This window comes from Prunus dulcis, chromosome 1, assembly GCF_902201215.1.
Source record: "Prunus dulcis chromosome 1, ALMONDv2, whole genome shotgun sequence".
Lineage (NCBI taxonomy): Eukaryota > Viridiplantae > Streptophyta > Magnoliopsida > Rosales > Rosaceae > Prunus > Prunus dulcis.
This window is the reverse complement of record NC_047650.1, coordinates 14171250-14194508: the sequence shown is the minus strand read 5'-3', so window position 1 is coordinate 14194508 and position 23259 is coordinate 14171250. Positions and strand designations below refer to the sequence as shown.

Genomic DNA, 23259 nt, shown 5'->3' with positions numbered 1-23259 from the left:
CCGACCAGGCAATCCACTAAGTAGAAAAAGATTCTTACAAAGGAACACAAGCAAGCTCAAGCAAAACCTAGATCTATTTAGGAAGATGAGCAATACCTCCTTTGTGCAATCTTCTTCTCCAACTTAGCAAAGCTTGAAGCTCAGTTCTTCATGGCAATGGCAGCTCCTTCTCCAGCTCTTTCATCCCATGGCACTAGCTTGCAAGCTCTAACTCAAACAGAAATGAAATTTGGATTCATGGAGAAAATGACCAATTTCTTCAAGAAACCATACTCTTGAAGAAATCAATCTTGAATCTGACCTAGATATATATGATAGAGTGTTTGATCTAGCAAGATGAAGTTTTCATATTTCAAATGCAGTTTTCAAAAAGAAACAATTTGGAAAACTCAAAGATGAAAAATATGAAGGTTACTCTTGAGGAAGAAGAAGCAAAAGTTTGCTATGAAACTTTCCAAAACTTCTCCCCCAAAAGTGACGGCTGCCCAAAGAAGAATTCTTTGGTATTTACACACAAAAGTTCCCTAGGTCAGAATCCCATGTGGCAGCAGAGAGAGAAAAAGGAATAGGACAAAAAAGTTGGTTATCAAGCTGGCGAGCAAGGATGACTAGTCATCCAAGAAACAGATGACTAGTCATCATTTTATGAAAACAGTATAATGCAATGTTATGCAATGCACAATTTACCTTTGTCAATTTGCATGAACCTCCATATGATAGTTGTTAGTTAAGAACACCTAGAGAAGCTATTCTCAATCTAAACTTGAGCTTGATAAATAACAATAGAAATCCTATTACAAAGTTGTCAAGGGAAGCCAAAAGAAAAACCCAAAATGCATACATTAACAATCTCCCCCTTTTTGGCTTTCCTTGACAACACACTCTCTAACAACACTCAACCCAAAACCAAACCTATGGAGATGATGAAATGAAGTACCTGCAAAACAACAACCAAACTCCAGGCACAAGACAAGCATATTATATCACAGAAATTTGAAGCAATATGCAATATATGCAATATGGGGTTGAGAGTGTTCTCCCCCTTGTTGATAAGGAAAGAGCAAAAAGGCAAATATAGAGAAACAATAATCAAGGAACGAGCACTCCACAGTGGGACGTGTGCACTAGAAATCGTAAACCCTAGCGGCTAGACTTGAGTCACAACAAAACTCTAATTGTGTAGAAATGGACACCTCAAAAAACAGTTATATCTTCATGATTATCTATATCTCTATATATAAGGCAGAAGCCTCAAATGGTGAAACATTCAAAAACCTTGAAAATGGCAATGCTTAACAAAAACAATTAGAACATCATAATCTAATATAATGATGGTAAAATAGTGAAAAACTAATTTTCTAAATTACAAATAATAATAATAATAATAATTCCACCTAATTTTCTAAGTTACTGTCCACTCCCTCCACTATACCCACATTCATCTATTTTTTTTATTTTTTTTTATTTTAATATATTTTAAAATAGAAAATGCCAATTAGCAAGTGAAAAGATAAATATCAAGTTTCTAGAAAACAAAAGGTAACTCAACAGGCCAGGCCTCGAAAAAAAAAACTACCCATTAGAATGATAGTGGAGTAAACTCTACCCATGAGAACATGAGAGTAACTAAGGTTTAAAATATCGATGGTTTCGGAAATATCGGCAGTCCAAAAATATGGAAATGTCGATGGAAATATCGGGATATTATCGATATCGATAAAAATTGAATAAAAACCACGAAAATTGTAAGAAAAACTCGGAAATTTTTCTTGAAATTTTGGAGGATGTTTATTTAGTTAATTATCTATTACTTTATCACACAAATTTGAAGGAAATGCATTGCATGATGGTTTTAACTGATTTAAGTTGATTATTTAGCGAGTTGACAAACACTGCGAGTGTAGAAAATATGTAGTAATTAATGAAAGAATATTAAATACACCATAATCATTTATAATGATTGACTACAATATTTCACACTTTATACATTGCATGGTAAGATACAAGAGTTACTTAGTGCCACATAGAGTTCCTATAAAGTTCAAATTTGAGTTATTTACACTAACACCTCTTGAAGTTTTCGGCTTTTTCACAAAACTGCTATAGGTTTTAGAAATTAAAAGAACACCCCATGAGGTTTTAAATTGTTTTACAAAACTCATTTTCAATGATTTTTCATCAAAGGATTGATGATTTTATACAAAAAAAATTATCCAAATGACAAAATTGGCCTTTGAGATTAGATTGCATATACTTCATTGAGGTTAATTTTGTCATTTGTATAATTTTTTTACCAATGAAATCATCAATTTTGGACAAACAATCAACGAAAAGGGTTTTGTGAAAACAAATTGAAACCTCAGGGGGTGATCGTGTAATTTTTGAGACTTGAGAATTTTTTTTTTACAACACAAGAAACCTCAGGGGGTATTAGTGTAAATAACTCTTCAAAAGGATTGATATTATCGATATTTATATAATATGTGTATGGATACATTCCAAAATATCATTGACCCGAAAAAACGATAATATCCTCGATATTTTATCGATATTATCGATATTTTAGACTATGAGAGTAACAGATAGATCCTGCCAAAAGGCAGAGAAAATTCCAAAAACTAAACCCCACGATTCTACCTATTATCTCCATAATTCATGAATTCTAACGTCAATATATATACGTTAGAAGAAGAAGAAGAAAGGACGCAAAGCCCAGTCATGAAGAAAACCAAACTGTTGCACAGCCACCCACCAAATGAGCATGAAGAAGATGAAGAAGAAAGAAGAAGAAAGGACATGAAGCCCTACATCCTCCAACTGCCAAACCACCTGACTGTTGAGATCTTCTGCAAAATCCCAATTAAAACCCTCATCCAATGCAGGTGTGTGTGCAAGTCTTGGCGTTGTTGGCTCTCAGACCCCGAATTCACCAAATACCTCTTCTCAGAAACACCTACTTGCCTTTTGCTCCAAAACAGCAGCTCCAGAAACCCCAACTCGACTGGCCTCTTCTTGATCGACCTCGACAACGCTTCTAGCAGGAATGACGTTGTCATTAAGCTTCATAAAGACCCTAATGTCCCAACTCTTGGTGTACAAATCGTGGGTTCCTGCAATGGCTTCCTATGCCTATACGACAGGATCAACTATGGCCGATTTTATGTCTCCAACCCCGTTTTGGGTGAGTCTTTAACTCTTCCAAAACTTCCCAAGGAAATTGATTTTCCATTTCTGTCGGGGTTTGGGTTTTGTCCCATCAATGATGTCAATGCTTATAAGTTAGTTCTGGTTTCATCTCCTAGTGAAGGATGTAACCAAGGGGAGATAATGGTTTTGACTGTTGGCTCTGGGGGTTGGAGAAATGTTGGGAATTTTGTGTACCCTTTTCCTTTTGGGTACCAATCATGTGGGATTTTCCATAATGGTTTTCTTCATTGGATTTCTCAGTGCAGTGACAACTCTGTTTTGATTTGTGCCTTTGATCTTGAAAGTGAGCGCTTCCAAGAGTTGCCGCTGCCGCCTTGGTCTTTGGAAAAACCTCTTATCAGCCTTGGGGTCCTGAAAGGTTGGCTCTCCATATTTGTCCCCTCCAAAGGTAATATCAATGTTTGGGTGATGAAGGATTATGGTGTGCAGGAGTCTTGGACCAAAGAGCTTGTCCTTAAACAGGTGATTGGTTACTCAGCTAGCTCTTCTGCTACCCAAGTATTGAAATTTACCAAGAAGGGAAAAGTCTTGTTCTTTCAAAAGTATAAACTGAGGGTTTATACTCCTGGAAAAAGGGGCTCCATCCCGGCAGCGGTTGATGGGATACCATTAATGGTTGAAGCATTTGTGCATATTCCAAGCTTTGTTTCTCTTAACGATGCCATCATGGATTTGAGTTCAAATGGAAAATATTAAAAGTAAGAAAACTGGGCTGTATACTTTATTGGAACATGCCTTTTCTATCAATTTGTATTGTTCTTACAGATTTTGATTATTTTGTTTTCACAGATATGTAGATGAGATGAATGTTCGGAAAGTTATGGACTAGCTCAGGAACGAAGAAAACAAATTATGTTTTCTGAAGATCCTCTTCAGAAAAACAGACTTTTGAGATGACGTTCACACTGCAAACTTAGTTCGATTTGGTTAAAGGTTGTATTAAGTCCTGTTCTGCTTTTATGTTTAGCTGGAAATGATTTATGTTGCAACAATAGCTTAGATTTTAACAGGGAAGTAGAAGTTTTGTGGGAAGCTTATTCTTCATTTCAGTAAGGCCATTTTCATGGCACACATACTATGTCTTCAAATGTTCCTTGTTATTGTTGGGTACCAATCCAAAATTAAATCTGAAAGCTAAATAGTTTGGATCTGGATTGCTTTTAATTTTTTTGTAAAGATATGCTTAACTTTTGTCCTCCACAAGCCACTGTAATTGAAATTTTTTTTTTTTGGGTCAAAACCACCGTTATTGATTTTTATTAACTGAACAACCAAGCAAAGGACTTTATTTATCTTCTCATTAGAGCAATTCCACCCATAAGGGCTAAGTCTAGGACAAGGGCAAGCAAGGGCTGCCACTATTCACGTGAATAGTGGCAGCCTTGCCATTTGTGGTTCCACCCATGAGGGCTAAGTCTAGGGCAAGTCTAAGGCAAATACTATTCATTGTACTTTATTTCCTATGCTTTTATACTTTAAACCATTAATTTTGATAATGTTTTGTAATTAAATTTTCTGATAAGATTTTTGGTTGTCACATGTCCATTATTTTTCAGAAAAGATTTTCGGATGAGAATCTCGGTTGCCACATGTCTTATTCCAGATAAATTTTTTGGATATTCATTAAAAAAAAATTATAATCTCAGATTTTAGATAAGATTTTCACCCTCTAAAATTGTGCCACGTGTCCCATGTCAGATAAGATTTTCAGATATTTAAAAAAAAATTATAATCTCATATTTCAGATAAGATTTTCACCCTCTAAAATTGTGCCACGTGTCATCTCTATCTTCTGAATCCCTCTATAAAACCCTCTATACACCATCAACTCATACCTCTCACACCATCTCTTATCTATTCCTTCATTTCTCAGATTTTACAAAACACATTCTACTCTCAATGTCAAACTTGAGGAGGGTGTTGGAGAGGCAACAGAAAGAAAGGGAAGAAATCCGGCGTAGACGTGCTGAAGAAGATCGGGACGCCGATGAAGAAGAGGAACAAATGCTTGCAGCAGCGGTGTGTATGCTTAATCAATCAAGGCAACACCGTCGTCCTCGTGCCCCAAATGTGGACAGACGTAGAGAGTCTCGGGGTAAGAATCTCTTGGAGGATTACTTTATCCCAAATTCGTTATATCCTGCTCATAAGTTTCGAGAGAGATATAGAATGCAGCCACATTTGTTTCAAAAAATCATGCATGATATTTGTAATTACGACACATACTTCATTCAAAAGCATGATGCTGTTGGAGTTTTGGGTCTTATCCCGGAGCAAAAACTTACAGCTGCTTTGTGGATGCTTGCTTATGGGGCATCTGCAGAGCAGGTGGATGAGATTGCAAGGATGGGAAAATCAACTATCCTAGAGTGCTTGGTGAGATTCTGTGATGCAGTGGAAAATTTGTACACGAGGGAGTACCTTCGCAAACCCACGCCGAGGGACCTGCAAAGGCTGCTACAAAAAGCAGAGGCTCGAGGTTTCCAGGCATGATTGGAAGCATTGATTGCATGCACTGGCAGTGGAAGAATTGTCCTACTGCTTGGCAAGGAGAGTACGGGAATCGAAAGGGCCAAAAAAGTATAATTTTGGAGGCCGTAGCTTCATTCGACTGTTGGGTTTGGCATGCCTTCTTTGGGGTTGCCGGATCTCAGAATGACCTCAATGTCCTTGGTCAATCCCCGGTGTTCGACGAGGTATTGCGAGGTCATTCCCCCCAGGTCACGTACCAAATCAACAATACCGTATACTCTGGTGCGTACTACCTTGCCGACGGAATTTATCCTAGGTGGACGACATTCGTGAAAACAATTTCGAATCCCCAATCCGAGAAGGAAAGAAGCTTTGCTTCCTTTCAAGAAGGTTACAGGAAAGACGTGGAAAGGTGTTTCGGTATCTTGCAAGCTCGTTGGGCAATTATTAGGGGTGCTGCTCGGATGCTAGACGAGGAGGTGCTGCGGAGTATTATGATGACTTGCATCATCCTCCACAACATGATTGTGGAGGATGAGTATGACTACGATGCTCCAGAGGTGTTTGAACCCGATCCCATGAACACGGCGTTGACAAGAATATATGAAAGGCCGATGGGACCAAATGGACTACCAATGGAGCCCGAACCGTTAGTTCGGGATGGTCGATTCAACAACCCCATGATTGATCGTTATGAAGAAATGCAATCTTCATATGTTCACGAGAGACGTCAAGTTGACTTGATCGAGCACTTGTGGGAGATGAAAGGCAATCACAATGGATGAAGTCAAGATTAGTGCTTTGTTTGGAATTATGCTTTGTTTTTAATTATGCTTTATTTTGTGTGTGGTGTTTTTTGGAATTATGCTTTTATTTATTATTATTATGCTTTTATGTATGGTTTGTTTTGTGTGTTGTTTGCAATAAATTAAGGTTTGTTTTTAATTAATCTTTGTTTTGATGCTCAAATGTTTTTAATAAATAGTCATATTATTTAATGCTTTTTTTATTTAATGAAAAGGAAACAATACAACAAATTAAAGGATAATACAACAATACAACAATACAACAATACAACAATACAACATATGGCAAAGGTGTTTCAATACAACCTAATGGTTTTCATCATTTAACCAATCCGTATTGCTAGGTCCGTCGTCATGGAAAAGTTTTCTTCTCATCACATCCCTTCGTCTATGCTTCCAATAGGCCTTTGTTTCAGGAGACATATGGCTCGTATCCATGGCCATGATTTTCATCTCTCTATCATCCATGTCTTTTTCTTGTGCATGCTGCTGTTGAATTGCAAATGTTTCCTCTCGTGCCTTGTCCACTTCATCTCTTTTCAAGTCTCTCTCAATTCTTAGTGAGGTGTTCTTAGCTATTTGCTCCAATAATTGTACACATTCATTGTTCGAAGTGCCCCCTCTCTTGGCCTTTGCCGCCTTTCTCCCAATAGGTCTCGGCGGACGTGGGAGTGGTGACTCCGTTTCCATTGGGGAGTCCAATGGCGAATCGGTTGATGGTGAATCGTGGAGCGGCGTCTCATTCAACACAACCGTTGGACCGGTGGGAATAATTTTGAATCTCGAACAATCCTTCACAACTTCCCAACATTGGAAATGCACGAAACTTTTTTTGCCTTGCCCCATGGCACCGAACCACATTTGTGCTTGTATGATCTATTAAAAATAAATAATTGGAAGTGAAAAAAAAAATATTATGCAAGAAAATATAAACTATTTTGAAATGCAAGAATAAAATTGATTATGCAAGAAAATATAGACAAATTGGAAATGCAAAAAGAAAAAAAAAAGATTATGCAAGAAAAAGAAATAGAATATGCAATAAAAAAAATTACATTAAATTTATTAAAATGACAATTATAAATATTTTACCTCATCGGATAGATTTTGACCGCTTCGAATGTTCTCCCTTGCTTTTGTCAAGGCATTTCTCCATTTCCCTAACTCTTTATTCAGAAGTTTCCATCTACTAGACAAGGCCATTTCGGTCCGAATGGAACCCGATCTTTGACAAAATTCTCCATGAATTTTGCTCCACATATGATGGAACTTCATCTCATTGCCCGTGATAGGGTCATGACTAACGTTCACCCAAGACTGACACAACGCAATATCTTCCTGAGTTGACCACGAGCCTCCGGTTTCGACAGAAGATGCCATTTGTTTTGTTTTTTGGTTTTTTTTTTATACAAATGGAAAGTAGTAGAAAAATGTGAGTGGAGAGTAAAAAATATTGGAAGGAGAAGAGTTTGTATGGAGAATTGGTGTGGGAAGTGAAAAATGTGAGTGAAGAGTAAAAAATATTGGAATGAGAAGAGTTTGTATGGAGAATTGGTGTGGAAAGTGAATAACGTGAGTGGAGAGTAAAAAATATTGGATGGAGAAGAATTGTATGAAGATTTGGTGTGGAAAGTAAATAAAATGGTTAGGTATTTATAGGGAAAAAATACAGAATTTTTTTGAATTTTTTTAGCCAAAAAAACCATCAGAGCGTCCCTGTCTTGATAAGTGGCACTTGCCCTTTGGGTTCTGTCAGGGCTGACGTCAGTGCATGGAAATCAAATTTTTTTACCTTTGGTGCGTGTAATTCATGAGCCAACGGTAAAAAAAAAAATTTGATTTACCGTGCGCTGATGTCACAAAACTCGGGCTGAAGCCTAGGCGGAATTTGCCCTTCGGCCTGCTCGGGCTGGTGGAACCCAGCAGTTGCCCGGGTTGCTTCTCTCGCGCTGGAGCGCTGTTGGGCTCGCCAGGGAGGCCTTTCCCTCGGTTTTGATCTCACGCTGAAGATGCTCTTAGAGTAATCCCTTGAATGAACCTTTGAATTCTTTATCCAAGCTCTGTTGTTTTATGCCTCTCTGGTTGGCCCTAATAAAAATAAATATAAAAAATAGTTTGATTTAGAGAGATATAGCAAGAATATTACCTTTTTTATTTTGCCAAATTAAAAATATTAAGTTTTGATGGATTATAATCACTTCCAGGTGAAGTGCAATATAAGTTACAAAGATGGAGTTTAGAAAGAAAGTGATTGGGTTAGACATAACAATTGGTTGTATGGAAAATACCCTAAACCCTAAAGCGCAGCCATGACAAAAAAGCATCCATGATTATGGAGACTATAACGACAGAGTTCCCATCCATGAAGAAACAAAACGGGGGTCATAATAATCCCTGCATCATATTTCCGCTCACCACCTAGTTCCATATAAGTGTTTAGCTCCATGCCGTATAGCTATATGTTGGTTCTTTGTAGCCATCAAAATAACTTTGATCATCAAAGCTACTTTTTTACCTATCATAGCCATAATTTGGTTTTGATCTTATTCACAATGTGACTTGTAGCCATACTTTCACTTATAGGACTAGACTTGCTATGGAATGGCAAAGAAGATGAAAATAAAACATGGTAAACTAGAAAAACACAAAAGAAAGCAATAAAAACTGGATTCAGGTACACGAGTTGACAATAATTCGGACCAACTAGATTGTAGCAGAGCAATAACAATCAACAGTCGGATTGATCAACAACTAAAAATCATACCAACACGCGTGTGTGGTAGGACTTGGGTTTCTTTGACTCAAGTGCCTTCCTGTTGCTTGCTCAAAGCTATCTCCTTCGAATGAACACATGCTATTTAAATCAACTGCACATGCAGCCCCGAAATGCCCTCTCCGAGCCAACACTGTCAAGAGTGCTGCACAAGTAATATGGAAATTGTTAGTTGAGAGAAGACAAGACTGATACCATATGAGGAAATGTGCATGTAAAATGGGGAGAATTCCATTCTGTGTCAGGATCACTTCCCCAAAGAGTTATATATTATCTGAAAGGTTTTAAATTATAATTCTTTCAGCTAAAGGCAGTAAGTTCTATAGTCAAGAACCCAAGCACTTGGAGGTGCAACGTTTATATCATTTGATTCTAAATAAACTCAAGATGCAAAGTATCTTGTCATGAGATATGAACAAATGGATGCAACTCATTAATGGCATTGTTGTACAATCATTCCAACTATATTGATGAGAGAAATTGCAAGGACCTTCACCTTCAATAAGAAACAATTGTGGTGTAGTTAGGGAATTCGTTTGTAGGCTTGATGTCACTACCACAAAAAAGCAAAAAGACGACGGTAAATCACCGTCGTGTATTCGGTTTTTCAATGGTCGTGGAATCCACCGTCATCTTTTTCCTCATAAACCACGACGCTAAATCACCGTCGTTGTTAAAATATACAACGTCATCAACAAATACAAAACGACGTCTTTGTATTGCAAAAAGATCTAAAAAAGAAGTCGATGATGAGAATAGACGACCAACTCTCTAAAAAAACCGTCGTTAAAAAGGAAAAATATGACACATATTAATAGAACAAGGCCGCAAGATAGACATACAACGACGAAAATTCAAATAAGACGCCGTTAAATATCATTTTCACGACAATAAAAAATATGACGTCTTTAAATACATTAGAAGACGACGTTATTTATTCCTACTACGTCGCCTATATAAAAACAGCCGTCCTAAAATAAATTTTCCACTTCGATTTTTCTATAAAAGATGACGTGGAAATAGTTGTCAGTGTCATTATTTACGACATATGTATTTATAGAGTAGACGTTGAAAAACGAAACAACGTCGGTTACAAATATATGAGAGTCGTATTACAAAATTTATACGTCCTATTTTCAGAAACAAACAACAACGATAAATATTAGACGTTGTTAAATAAAACAACGTCGAAAACAAATAAAAACAGACGTGTTTAGTTTGCTAAAGTTTTAAAAAATAGTCGAGGATGAGAATAGACGACCAACTCAAACAAATCACCGTCGTTAAAAAGGAAAAATATGACACATATTAAAAGAACAAGGCCGCAAGATAGACATACAACGACGAAAACTAAAACACAACGCCGTTAAATATAATTTTCACAACTGGAAATAGTTGTCAGTATCATTATTTACGACGTATGTATTTATATAGTTGACGTTGAAATGCGAAACAACGTCGGTTTCATTTATATAGTCGACGTTGTATTTATATGTATTCATTACTCACGTCGCCCTTATTAATGCAAACGACGTTGAACTTCTAAACAACGTCGGTTCCAAATAAATGAGAGCCGTATTACAGAACATATAGACGGCGTTGATTATGATGAGAGCCGTATTACAAATAACGTCGTTTAATTAATATTAGACGGCGGTTATAATGAATTACCATTGGAATTCATTTCGTTCCTCTTCGTTTATAAAAGAACTTACGACGTGGAAAATGTATGATGACGTCGTATTTTTTAACGTTCAGATTATTTATCTCGTTTTTTAGACGTCGGTATTATGGGATTGGAGTCGTGTTATTTAGAATTACATGGCGGTTCTTAATCCTTCCCCGGCGTGATATCCTGAATAATTGCTTCACAATAGCGTCGTGGTTCTTCATTGTTACGTTGCTTTAAGACGCCGGTAAATATGCTGAATAACTGTTCACAACAACGTCGTGTTTTATTTGAACAGACGTCGTTTTTATACGATATGTGTATGGATACGTTCCAAAATATCCTCGACCCAAAAAAATGATAATATCCTCTATATTATTGATATTTTAGACTATGATTCAGAGAAGGTGGAGGAAGGGAAAAGGGGGTGGGAGGAAGAATAGTGGCTTCCTCCCCCCTCAAAGTGAAAATGGCTCTAGAGTGTTTTTTGGGAGAGTACGTAGGACCCTTGACATAAAGGGGGATGTCAATTTTGACATCAAGCTTCTTGCCTTCAAGCCCCTGTAGAATTTAATTACTCGGTTGAAACAATTTTTTCTATTGCTAAAACTATGGGATTATTTTATTAAATATGAAGGTTAACGTTTACATGTTGTGCTAAAATATTAAAGAGCCACTCTGGTCTAGTATAATGGTTTGGAGCAATTGCTCCTCCAGAAAATATTCTGAGTTTAAGTCCTAGTATTCGTGTAGTGTGTATAAGTTTAATATGTTATCTCCCATCTCAATAGACAAGATCTTCAAAAAATAAAAAAATAAAATTTGAAGAGCCACTTTGGTCCAACTTGGTTCAATAGTGAGCCCAACCCACTCTGAAACCAAACCTAGCAAAGCTGCACCATTACATTGATCTGGAGTATGCATAAACAGAACTTACACCAAAGTCTGGGCATAAAAAATAAGTTCCTCCATGTCAGCTTCTACCATCGTCTCCCCTATGTATGATAGCTCCAAAAAAAATATATATATATATATATATTTTTTTTTTTTTTATTTGCGCGTGCATAATATTAAAAAATGAAACTTTTTATAACCCTAAAAAAAAGTTTAGGCATCTCCAAAATGTCATTTATTTTCTGTGTATAAAAAATGATTGAAAAAAATTAATGAAAAGCTGAAGTACTTAATAAAACCATGCTCTTTGCTGGGTTTCCAACTTGGGTTGGGTATGAATTAAAACAGCTTCCACCACTGTTGCAGGTGTGAAGTATTGGTGTCGTTATTATCTATATATACAGTTACGCAAATATGACTACGTTAAAATAAATAATTTTTTTAGGGGCTATATCATGATCCGAGACTCAGGGTGGTTGCACCTCCAATCATGGATTAGGCCAGCTCTGAACACGAGGGTATCCGTCGGTCTAATTTTACCATTTTATCTTCATGTGACAATCAGAGATGTTATTTATAATTATAAACTATGAATTAAAAGTGTTAGTTACTCACATTTATGTGTAAATACAATTTTTTTTTTTTATGAGAATCAGATAATATGTCAAAATCGATTGCCTACTATTATTGTTCTTGTATTATTGTTATTGGAGTATAGGAGTTTGAAAGTGGTCGTTCAAAGTGCTTAATAATTAGAGTAGTTAGATGATGGAGTGATGGCGATGGATGTTTCAAATCATTGGAAGAAAAAAAAAATATATCACGCGTCGAATGTGAGAATCCCAATTACATAGGGAATCTCTCTTTATTTTTTTTCAAAAAAATAAAGAATTTCTTTTGACAAACAAATCTTCATGAATCATATGCCCCCACTCCACTCCTAATAAATACTAACAACTATGCACCGCCGCTCTACCCTATCTTGGCTCATGACATTCGGTTGGTGGAGCCTATGGCTCTTACCTATTCATCTCTTCATTCAACATTCGAGAATTTTATTGGCACCTCCATATTTGTTGAAAAAAAAAAAAAAGGGGTGAGATTTGTTCCAATTTAAAAGAATTTAGTTTTGAACTACAAGATGTGGTGTGGTTGGTAAACTGCCACTTTTAACTGACGAGCTATTTAGTGCCTTAATGGCAGGGGTTGGAAGCACTTTGTGGTCAAGGGCAAGCTGAACCCCGAACGAGAATTAATCCTACTCTTCCGGTGTGTGGACACCTCGTGGTATTTATTAAATAATAAATAAATAAAATTTAGTTTTGGGTTCATACGAAATGACGTATAGTACACAACACCAGTATGAAACATGCCTCCCAAATATTTGGTTATGACTTTTTCACTAAACTATGTCAAGATTCTCTTTCATTTTGTTGAGTTTGCCAGCCAATGATACTAAATATAATTGCAAAATGAACAAATGCTTTAAAATATTGGGGATAGAGTAATAGAAATGTAGCTCTATATGGATGCATCCAAACCAAACTAAACGTGGTAATTAAATTATTAGATTCGAGTTGGGTGCAAGCATGCTCTAATTTGTCAAGCATTGATCATCACACTTGCCTATATAATGGATGGCAACCTGAATTTCCATAACTTATTTATATGCAAATTACTCCAAATAAAGCCAAGATTTGTTGTAAGGTAATCATTAGCTTCAATGAAGCAAGGGAAGGCCTTGATGTTACCCCAAAGTGTGTCTTGCAAACTTTAATAAGCTTGAGCTGGAGTTCCTTTTTCTTGGTGAAGTAATTAATTACTAACAAAGAGAACAGCAATGTGTATATCACCAGCTCAGTAGTCCATTCAATAGTCCTAACAGCTAGCTTTAACCATTTTGAGCCATTGCCCTTCTCACACATATTATATGTATACACATTAGCTGAGTTGAGTATTATTGATTAAATAGTCTTTGATTTAGTGGTATTTGTCTCCAGTTAGTTGGAGGAAATCTCAGGTTCGACTCAGATGGATGGCGAAAACGATATATATTGTGATGAGTTCGATACCTAATTGTAGTCTAACTTTCTTGTGGGTGTATTGACCCGTTGTTTGGATGTATCCATTATAAAACGTACATTATATATATCATATCGTTTGTTAAAAAAGAGAAAAAGAGTATTATTTGCCAAATAATGAATTACCAAATTCATCACTCTATATGCATGTCATTTAATTTGAAGAAGCCAAAGTCACTTTGCCAACGGAATTAAACGTTTGAATAAGAATAGAATTGCTCCTTTTGTATGGTCTAGCTAGCTCATGTTAAGAGGAAGGAGAGAGATCTCTATCACGAAAGGGGGAAAAAGGAGGAGAGATATCATAAAGGTTAAGAAATGAATAGGCATCTTTACTAGCCCACTTTTCTCGCTCTTCCTACTACAAGTTGCAAAGTGAGAGAATCAGGTTAATTATATTAGACATGAATCATGTTTAACAGCTAATCAGTCCTCAGAATAATATTATTGCATCCAGCAATTGGGCATTTATAGATGTCTGTAATATACGCTAGAGAATTGTCAATGATATTAATTCACTTCTTGTCACCACCACCATCATAATTTCTTATTTCCTGGCCATTAGCAAAAGGTCCTCATGTCATATAAATTTATAATAATCCATTGCATTATGGCTACAGCTTGAGCGACTAATTAGTTGCTGCGATCAAGCGCAATTAAACTGAATTGATCTGAACATTATTAAGTTTCAAACACTTTCTTTCTAGATCGATTGGCTTCTTTGCCCGATTGGGATTATTTTTCACAATACGAACACAAACTAGTAGATACACTAAAACACAACAGGTTGCCAAGTCTAAGAAAATGCTATAATTGAAGTAGAACTTTAAAATTTGAAGTTTTATAACCAAGTATCCATGCTACTTTGGAATATGTGATAGTACCGATGCAAAGTCCCCACAGTTCCAGGGACCCTTTGGGAGATTTTTCCCTGTCAAATGTTGGACCATCAACTTTGGAATGGATGGCTTTATTGCCACCTCTGAGGTTGGTCTCAAAACCTTCAATTTTTATCGTGTACTATGAACCCAATTTCACCCTTATCCATCCCTAATTTTTTTTAAAGGAAAAAAGAAAAATTGCCCTTCTCCTTTCCTTTGACAGACCATGGCCACCATGATGGGTTGTTTTGAGAGAGAGAGAGAGAGTGTGTGTGTGTGAGGACGTTAATAAAATAGAGGGGGAGCTTTTCTCACACACATTATCAAAGTCTCATAAAAGTTCGAATTTACGATCACTGGCTAATAAATCAAAATCATTAAAAATACGATGATGTTTGTAAGAAAATAGAGAGAAATTAGACATGATATATATATATATATATATATATATATGGATTTGGGAATCAATAATTGCTGAGATGGTATGTATCGTGACCATTAGGTATGAGATCACTTTCAAGCACCTAATAAAAACAAATCAAGCTTGCAGCTCATAAAAATCAAACCTATATATGCTGTAAACAGGCAAAGACAATTGAATTTTTAACCAATTTCTGAACTGATGGTCTTTGTGAATTGAAATACAGCCGCTTGAAAAAACCCTTGTTTCAAAAAATCAAGCCATGTCCTTTAAACACTCATGACACAGAAGCTGGTGAGTCAGATATTATTTTGCCAACTGTCAAATTCCTAATGGGAAGCCTTCCCTCCCTCTCCCAAATACACGATGGATGGTCCCAAAGAATACATTAGGGAAACTTTATTCTCCCATACCACACCAAGTTGTCATCCACCACCAAAATTTAAATCATACCAAAAGAGATGAGGTCCTACCAATCAGCCATCATGCATCCTGGGGACAAATTCATCATTTTAATAGCTAAGCTTTAGCTACAGCCAAAAACAAACCCAAAAATCTAAAGCCTCTCCCTTCATGCCCAAACAAAAGTTTCCAGCTTTCATTTTGTGCTTAGCTGGCTTCTCCTTTTGTGTTCGGCTCCCCCAGTTAATATTGCTCACAAGTGCCCCACCCCTACCATTATCTCATTTACACAACAACCTGGCTCTCTTCCTTCCTATATAAATACACCTCTTTCTAAAACCCTATCACACAATCACAAACCATCTCTCTCTCTCTCTCTCTCTCTCTCTCTCTCTCTCTCTCTCTCTCTCTCTTTGCAAAAATGGGGATTTCTAGTAATGGGTTGAGTTTGGTTTTGTTGGTGGGATTAGTTTTTAGCTCTTTAATGGTAGCAACTTATGCTGGAAACTTTCATCAAGATTTTGACCTAACATGGGGAGGTAACCGACCCAAAATATTCAAGGGAGGCCAGCTTCTGTCTCTATCATTGGACAAAGTTTCTGGCTCTGGGTTTCAGTCCAAGAAAGAGTACCTATTTGGGAGGATTGATATGCAGCTTAAGCTTGTTCCTGGCAACTCTGCCGGCACCGTCACTGCATATTACGTATGTCTTGATACTCATACACTCGTACTAGAAAAAGAAAAAGAAAAAAGAAACTTGCACATTTCCCCTTTTTTTTTAAATTATTATTATTATTTTTTATAGCTTATATAACTCAATTTTTAAATTTTCCACCTCTCATGTGACATGGTGGGGTCCACGTTACGTGGGACCTATAAAAAAGTTAGGCCTTATTTTATTTTTTCTTTTGGATAAAGTCACATATTTTCTACGTATATGTAGCTTGACATGAATTCTAATGGCCCACTTGAATTATTATGCTCGTCGTATTGAAACATCTTCAAAGGAAAGAGACAGAAAAAAGAAGTTCAAGTTTGTGGACAAATTCTGTAATTTAAAAAATAAAAAATAAAAAGAAAGAAAGTTACTATACATTCACGAGAGAGCCATTTGGCGTCCTTTAAGTCAAAATTCACTCGAGGTTAAAAAGTTCGTTTTCAACTATATATTTCCATGCATAATTGTTAACCCTTTACCCCTTGCATGATAGTGAGGCTACAAAAAGATCTCTTGTTTTACTGTAAGCAGACAAGAATTTTAATCAACTGTTTGTGTTTGTGTTCGTTTTCATGTAGTTGTCCTCTCAAGGCCCTACCCACGACGAAATCGACTTCGAGTTCTTGGGAAATCTCAGTGGCGATCCTTACGTTTTGCACACCAATGTTTTCACTCAGGGCAAGGGAAACAGAGAGCAACAATTCTATCTCTGGTTTAATCCCTCAAGAAACTTTCACACCTACTCCGTCATCTGGAAACCCCAACATATAATGTAAGAAATAATCCATTCTTATGTTCACTAACATTCTTACTTATTGGTTTAGCCTCCCTACCATTTTTAACATATAGTGGAGGTTTTTAGCCGGTCAAAAGTTCGACTCTCGTTGTTCTCATTCATACAACATATAACATAAAAAAAGAATTCGTTAAGTTTTGAAATCGAAACAACAAAAGTCGAACTTCAATTTTGACATTTTCAATTATGTAGTTGCAAATGTTTTCAATTTTCGTTAACCAGTTAATTTCTAAATTCAAATTTGTCTCGTGCATGTTGCGATGTCGGATTTCGGTCTTAAAAATAAACCAGGTTAACAATTGAAGATTAGGTTTTAATTGTTTCACCAAAAGTATAACTCATATCCAGAATTATAATAAGTAGATATATTGGGTTTTAATTGGGTTTATTGCTTCTCTACTTGCAGCTTCTTGGTTGACAACATTCCCATTAGAGTATTCAACAACGCCGAGTCAGTTGGTGTCCCATTCCCTAAGAGCCAACCCATGAGGATTTACTCAAGCCTTTGGAACGCCGACGACTGGGCCACCAGAGGAGGCTTGGTTAAAACGGACTGGTCAAAGGCACCGTTCACAGCATACTACAGGAATTTCAATGTCATAGAATCGAAAACATCCAATTCCTTCGCTGAGTGGCATACCAATGCGCTTGATGCTCCCAGCAGAAGACGTCTCAGATGGGTTCAGAAATATTTCATGATTTACAACTATTGCACCGACTTAAAACGCTTCCCACAAGGCCCTCCAGTTGAGTGCAAACATTGAAGGAGATTATTTTATATGTAAAATATTGATGTTAAATAATAAAAGAAATATTTTCTTTCTTTATTCGTGAGCTTTTAGTGATGTTTTAAGATCTGTTTCATATAATGAAATTTCATTTTGGGCTCTTGTAATTCAACGGAACAAAAAAACAGGACTGGTTTTTTTTGTTTTGGGCTTTTGCAAAGTGGATCGAAAGACAAAAGCAGGGGTTTTAGGTGTACACAAGACCCATTCCACAATCACGAACATACTGACGTCCAAATTAACATCACAAAATACTACAAAAAATTGTTCAAGAGGCAAAAGTTGTAGCACTTTAATTTGAACAACCAAAACCCATTTTTATTAAACAATCTGCCCATACCATCCGAATAGTATCTTTGGGCATCCAATATCTTTGGTCTAGATAATCTTGTCAAGGACAAAATAACAACCAGGTGCTTCCCTCTTACAACATTCATCCACAGAAAGGACTAACCTTTATCTCTAATTAAATATAGGGAAATTTGCACAAATGTCACCTGAACTTTTAGGCATGTACATAATTACCAACTAAACTTTTAATTTGTAAAGTATTACAATTCGCCACTTATGTCTAACTCCATTAAAATTTCTATTAAATCAAGTCATATACTGCATATGTAATATTTTATTTAAGGGCATTTCCTTCATTTTTATATTGAATGGAAAAAGTTTTTCAAATACCATAACTAAAAATTTAAAAAAAGAGTTATTTACACTAACACCACTGGGGTTTTCGGCTTTTTTCACAAAACTCCTTGAGATTTTAAAAATTAAACGAACACCCCCAGAGGTTTTAAATTGTTTTCACAAAACTCTTTTTCATTGATTTTTCATCCAAAGATTGATGATTTTATACCCAAAAAAAAAAAATCTCCAAATGACAAAGTTGACCTTTGAGATTAGATTCCATATACTTCGTTGAGGTTAATTTTGTCATTTGCATAAGTTTGTTTTCAATGAAATCATCAATTTTTTTGACAAACTATCAACAAAAAGGGGTTTTGTGAAAACAAATTGAAACCTCATTGGGTGTTCTGTAATTTTTGAATCCTGAGGGGATTTTGTGAAAATACAAGAAACCTCAAGGCCTAGTGTAAATAACTCAATTTAAAAATAAACAAACAGAATTTAAAAATAAATTAAAAAATTCAACATAAGTATCCCATGACTCCCCAAGCCATTCCAAAACCTTTTCGTCCCCACCCCCTCGACCACGAATTTTTATCAAAAATAGCCAAAATTTAACCCCCAAATTCATAAATGTCAGTTTTTTTAAAAAACTTTCAAATATAGCCAAAAACTCACTTAAATTGACCCAAATGCCCTCTAAATTAAAACCTAACCAAAAAGCATGCTCTTCCAAGCCGTAACCTACTGAGCACAAGCCTCACCCTCCACCCAGCCTACCCTCAAACACAAGGACACTGCCCCTCGCCAATCACCCTTAATGGCGAGCAAAGTTAATATAGACAAGTTTGTGTTGTGGGAAGATAGTCTATGAACAGCGAGGGCCTAGCAATTTTTCTTGACCTCTTGTGCTGAGGGAAGGTAGCAACACATATGATGGTTTGCAAGAAAGTTTAACCCCTGATATCATATGCAGACTAGCAGTATTTATGATACGAATTTTGCTAGAAAGTTCAACTTTTTTTTCTCAATTAAAAATTATTATGTCAAGAAACTGACTTTAACTTTTTTTATTGTAAAAACTCCCAAATCCACCGAATCAAGCCATAGTCGCAGAGATGATTTTTATTGCTTATATTTATGAAAACATCGGTTGTTCCTTTTCTTCTTCTTTTTGGTAATTACATTGTCATTTTTATGGTAGGATTCATAGGCATGATTAAGTTGATGAAGCCAATCTTGTTTTTGTGCTCCTGCTATTTCGGGTTTTAGCTTTTAGGTGTAATTGAGTTATAATTTAGAGGGCATTTGGGCCAATTTAAGTGAGTTTTTTGCTATATTTGAAAGTATTTTTAAAAACTGACATTTATGAATTTGGGAGTTAAATTTTGGCTATTTTTGATAAAAACTCTTCGACCACCCTCTCCAATTGCATATGTTTACACCCTTTTTGGAATATCTAGTATAATGGGAAGACCCGTATTTTAAACGGATAAAAGAAGATATATTTATCATTTGGATACATTTGGACGATATTATCTTTTTAAGATATTTATCTTTTGGATAAACTTAGATGATCTTATTTTGTTAGGATATTTATCTTTTGGATAAACTTGGATATTTTTATCCTTTTAATATTGAAGTTTATCTTATCCTATAAACACTATAAATAGGAGCATAACCTTATATTTTCAAAACATGAGAAATTAGAAAGAAGGAGAGAGAGTGGTGATGAAACTCTTGGAGCTTGGTTTGGGTGATAGTACATGAAGATAGGTAGATGGGTCGTCTTGCCAATTTATTTTAAGGGCTCTCATTATCGAGGTGAGTGGTTTATGTAATGTGTTCTAAAAGTTCTTATTTGTTGATAAAACATGAAAACCATGAATTATGGTGGATTTGTTCTATTTACAAATATCTCTCTATTTCAAGTCAAGCATGTCTAATTTAGAGCAATCTTTCACACTATACATTTATATATATATATATATTGATTGGAATATTTGTGAAATATGTATTATTCACGGAACATGAGAACTTCAATGTTGTGGTATCCGAGGGATAGATGTACCACACGGGGACATAGGGCAGTAAGGCCAATAAGGGTCACATGGTTGGTTAAATGCTATGAAGGATAACCAAGATATGAAGGGATGATATGATATGATCTGGATTGGTGTATCTTTTTCATGATATTTTCTAGAGTGTGTAAAACGACATTGCTTAACTGTCATATTACATAATCTACTCACTGAGCGGTGGTTGCTCATCCATCACCCTGTTTAATTTATAAGATGAACTAGTGGGTGTTGAGGCCCAAAAATCCAGGGATTAGGCCCAAGTTTATTCTTAGCCCAACACGAATAAATTGATCACGAAAGAAATATAAGAAAAATTGTGGGACGCACCCACATAAGCCATCGGCCATGTGTCATGCCAAACAAACATGTGCAAAAGAATCAAAATGCATCGGCTTTATAAATTCACGCTCACCAACTTAATCCGATGCTATTTAGCCTGATCATGGCATGATAGAATTCAAGCACAAGCAGGCTAAATAAACACGCAAGGCCATGAGGAAAATCACTAATTTAATACCAAGCTATGCTACAGGGTTAAGTGGGCCCAAGCCACATAACTACCCGGGGCTTGCTGAGAAGGTTATGGTACGGAAGGAAACAAGCGATCATGGGGCCCATTGAGGATTCGAGGAACGAAAGTTTTAAGCCACTTGGGAGCATTAAAACTCATGCCCGTTCCTCGAGCCCAAATACATGGGTTAGCATGAGAGAAAAGGGAAAAATGGTCCAATGCCTTAGGAGGACATCCAGAAGCCTGTCATAACACTTAGACAAGCCCACATCAATAGAATGCCCAAAATTAATAGAGCCATTCCCAGCAGCTTGATGAAAACCTATCAAATGCTGGAAATAATAGGCCAATAATCCAATACTGTGCTCACAAGCCCAGCCCAGCGATTTATGGAAAATCTGGCATCGTGCTTCCTCCTTGTTAGAGTTCCAAGGTGGTCAACAAAGAGCCATGGCAGGGATCAAAGGAAATCCATGAACAGAAGAAGAATACCCAGCGGACAAAAGACTCCATCCATCTCCCGTTTCTACTGTAAGCATCGTTTTGAAAAACCAAGAAGGAAAGCAAGTGGGGCCTCACCCTCATAGGAAGGTCCAGCCACATAAAATCCTTGGAACCCCAAAGGGTTTCTTACCCAGGGGCCTTGGATAGGAGAATTTAACCAAATTAGATCAAGTAGGAAGAAACAACGAAAAAAGGGAGAGAAAAGTTAGATAAAATTAGGGTTCTTTTAGCCTATAAAAGGGAGCTTCTCCTATCTAGCAAAATCACCATCCAGAGCATGACCAAGCTTTGTCAAGCAACTGGGAATTTACTCAAGCCACCCAATTTTCTTCTTCGTTTTGTTTTTTCTTCTTCTCTTAAGATAGAAATCGTTCTCATTTTCCTCTGTCCTACTCTAAACCTTTGTTCTCTGTAAGAAATTCATGCTTCTCCCTTTCAAATTGCTAAACTCGTGAACGCTTAACTCCTATGCCACAAGCTCCTCAAGCTAAGCCATGAATCAATTTATTATGTTTATTCGGCTATTGGTAAAAAGAACCTGAGGGTGTTCTTCTAAGGTTTCATCAAACCTTTCAAAAACTCTTTTGGGAGCTTGGTTTCTGAACTTAGGCACTCGGGGAATTTTTGTTCATTTTCCTCTTACGGCAGCCCAGACCCATTTGTCAGGCTGCTGGAACAAAAGACCCTTACAGTGGGCAAGACAAGGACTAAACCAGTTGAGGCTGAATTAGATGAGAGTGATAGAGCTTTATTTATTTATTGTAAAGTTGTAAGATTTTGGAGCTATTTTTATAAAAGAAGGTTTAAACCCATGTTTCGGCTTCTTTTTATTTATTTTTTACTTTTTATTTTCTCACGCACCAAGTGCAAGGTTTTAACCACCCTCGAGTCCGGGACGTGATATATAACTATAATAAAATTCGAATTCTAGCTATATATATGAATTTTTTTTATTCACTAGAGAGAGAGAGAGAGAGAGAGAGAGAGAGAGAGAGAGAGAGAGAGGGAGAATAACTGTAGCTGAAGAGTGCAAGCCAACAAGTTCACGAAGGCAACTGATTCAATGATACGACCATTGTAGTATGGGATCAAGTGGAAGAGAGATATGGAGCAATGCGGGAGAATTGGTGTTGTAAAGGGGCGGTGGAGGTCGTGGGATAATTAGGTCAGCTCTTTTTTTCTTTTTCTTTTTAAATTTATTTTTTAATGTTTAATTATGTGTGTTTTAATTATAGTGAAATTGACGAAAATGGCCTTAAAAATACACTTGACTTAACGGAAACTTTAACGGAGTTATAAATAGGTGGTGAATTGCAACACTTTACAAAGTTAAGGTGGTTAAAATAAAAATTAAAAGTTTAGGTGGTAATGGCATACATGCCTAAAAATTTAGGTGGTATTTATGTAAATTTCTCATATTGTAGGAAAATAAAGCGTAATGAAAGTTTAGGAGTACTTCTGGAATGATGAAAACCTATTTACGACAACCAAAACATTTTTTACTGTGTTTGATAGAACAATTTAAAAGTTCTTATGGGTCATAAATCCGGTTTGTAGAGAAGTACATGGAGCTGCTTCTTTTAGGAAGCACTTGGATTTTGAACAAAATTTTTATGTTTCTAAGAGCA

The 23259-nt window shown here is 36.3% G+C and overlaps 2 protein-coding genes across 2 annotated transcripts; both read left to right on the top strand.

The window, feature by feature from the left end:
* Positions 1-2718: 2718 nt before the first annotated feature.
* LOC117614743 (F-box protein At3g07870-like) lies at positions 2719-3903 on the top strand. The gene has a single exon (XM_034343644.1). The coding sequence runs from the start codon at positions 2719-2721 to the stop codon at positions 3901-3903; it is 1185 nt and encodes a 394-aa protein (XP_034199535.1).
* A 12055-nt stretch (positions 3904-15958) lies between these two features.
* Positions 15959-18015, top strand: LOC117613856 (xyloglucan endotransglucosylase/hydrolase 2-like). Its single transcript, XM_034342455.1, has 3 exons — positions 15959-16309; positions 16903-17096; positions 17527-18015. Exons 1-3 carry the CDS (start codon positions 16028-16030, stop codon positions 17882-17884), a joined length of 834 nt encoding a protein of 277 aa, XP_034198346.1. The 5' UTR covers positions 15959-16027; the 3' UTR covers positions 17885-18015.
* The last annotated feature ends 5244 nt before the right edge of the window (positions 18016-23259 follow it).

Coding starts and splice junctions, on each gene's coding strand:
- LOC117613856 (XM_034342455.1), top strand. CDS start 16,028: ATGGGGATTTCTAGTAATGGGTTGAGTTTGGTTTTGTTGGTGGGATTA. Junction 16,310..16,902: donor GCACCGTCACTGCATATTAC/GTATGTCTTGAT, acceptor GTTTTCATGTAG/TTGTCCTCTCAAGGCCCTAC. Junction 17,097..17,526: donor TGGAAACCCCAACATATAAT/GTAAGAAATAAT, acceptor CTCTACTTGCAG/CTTCTTGGTTGACAACATTC.
- LOC117614743 (XM_034343644.1), top strand. CDS start 2,719: ATGAAGAAAACCAAACTGTTGCACAGCCACCCACCAAATGAGCATGAA.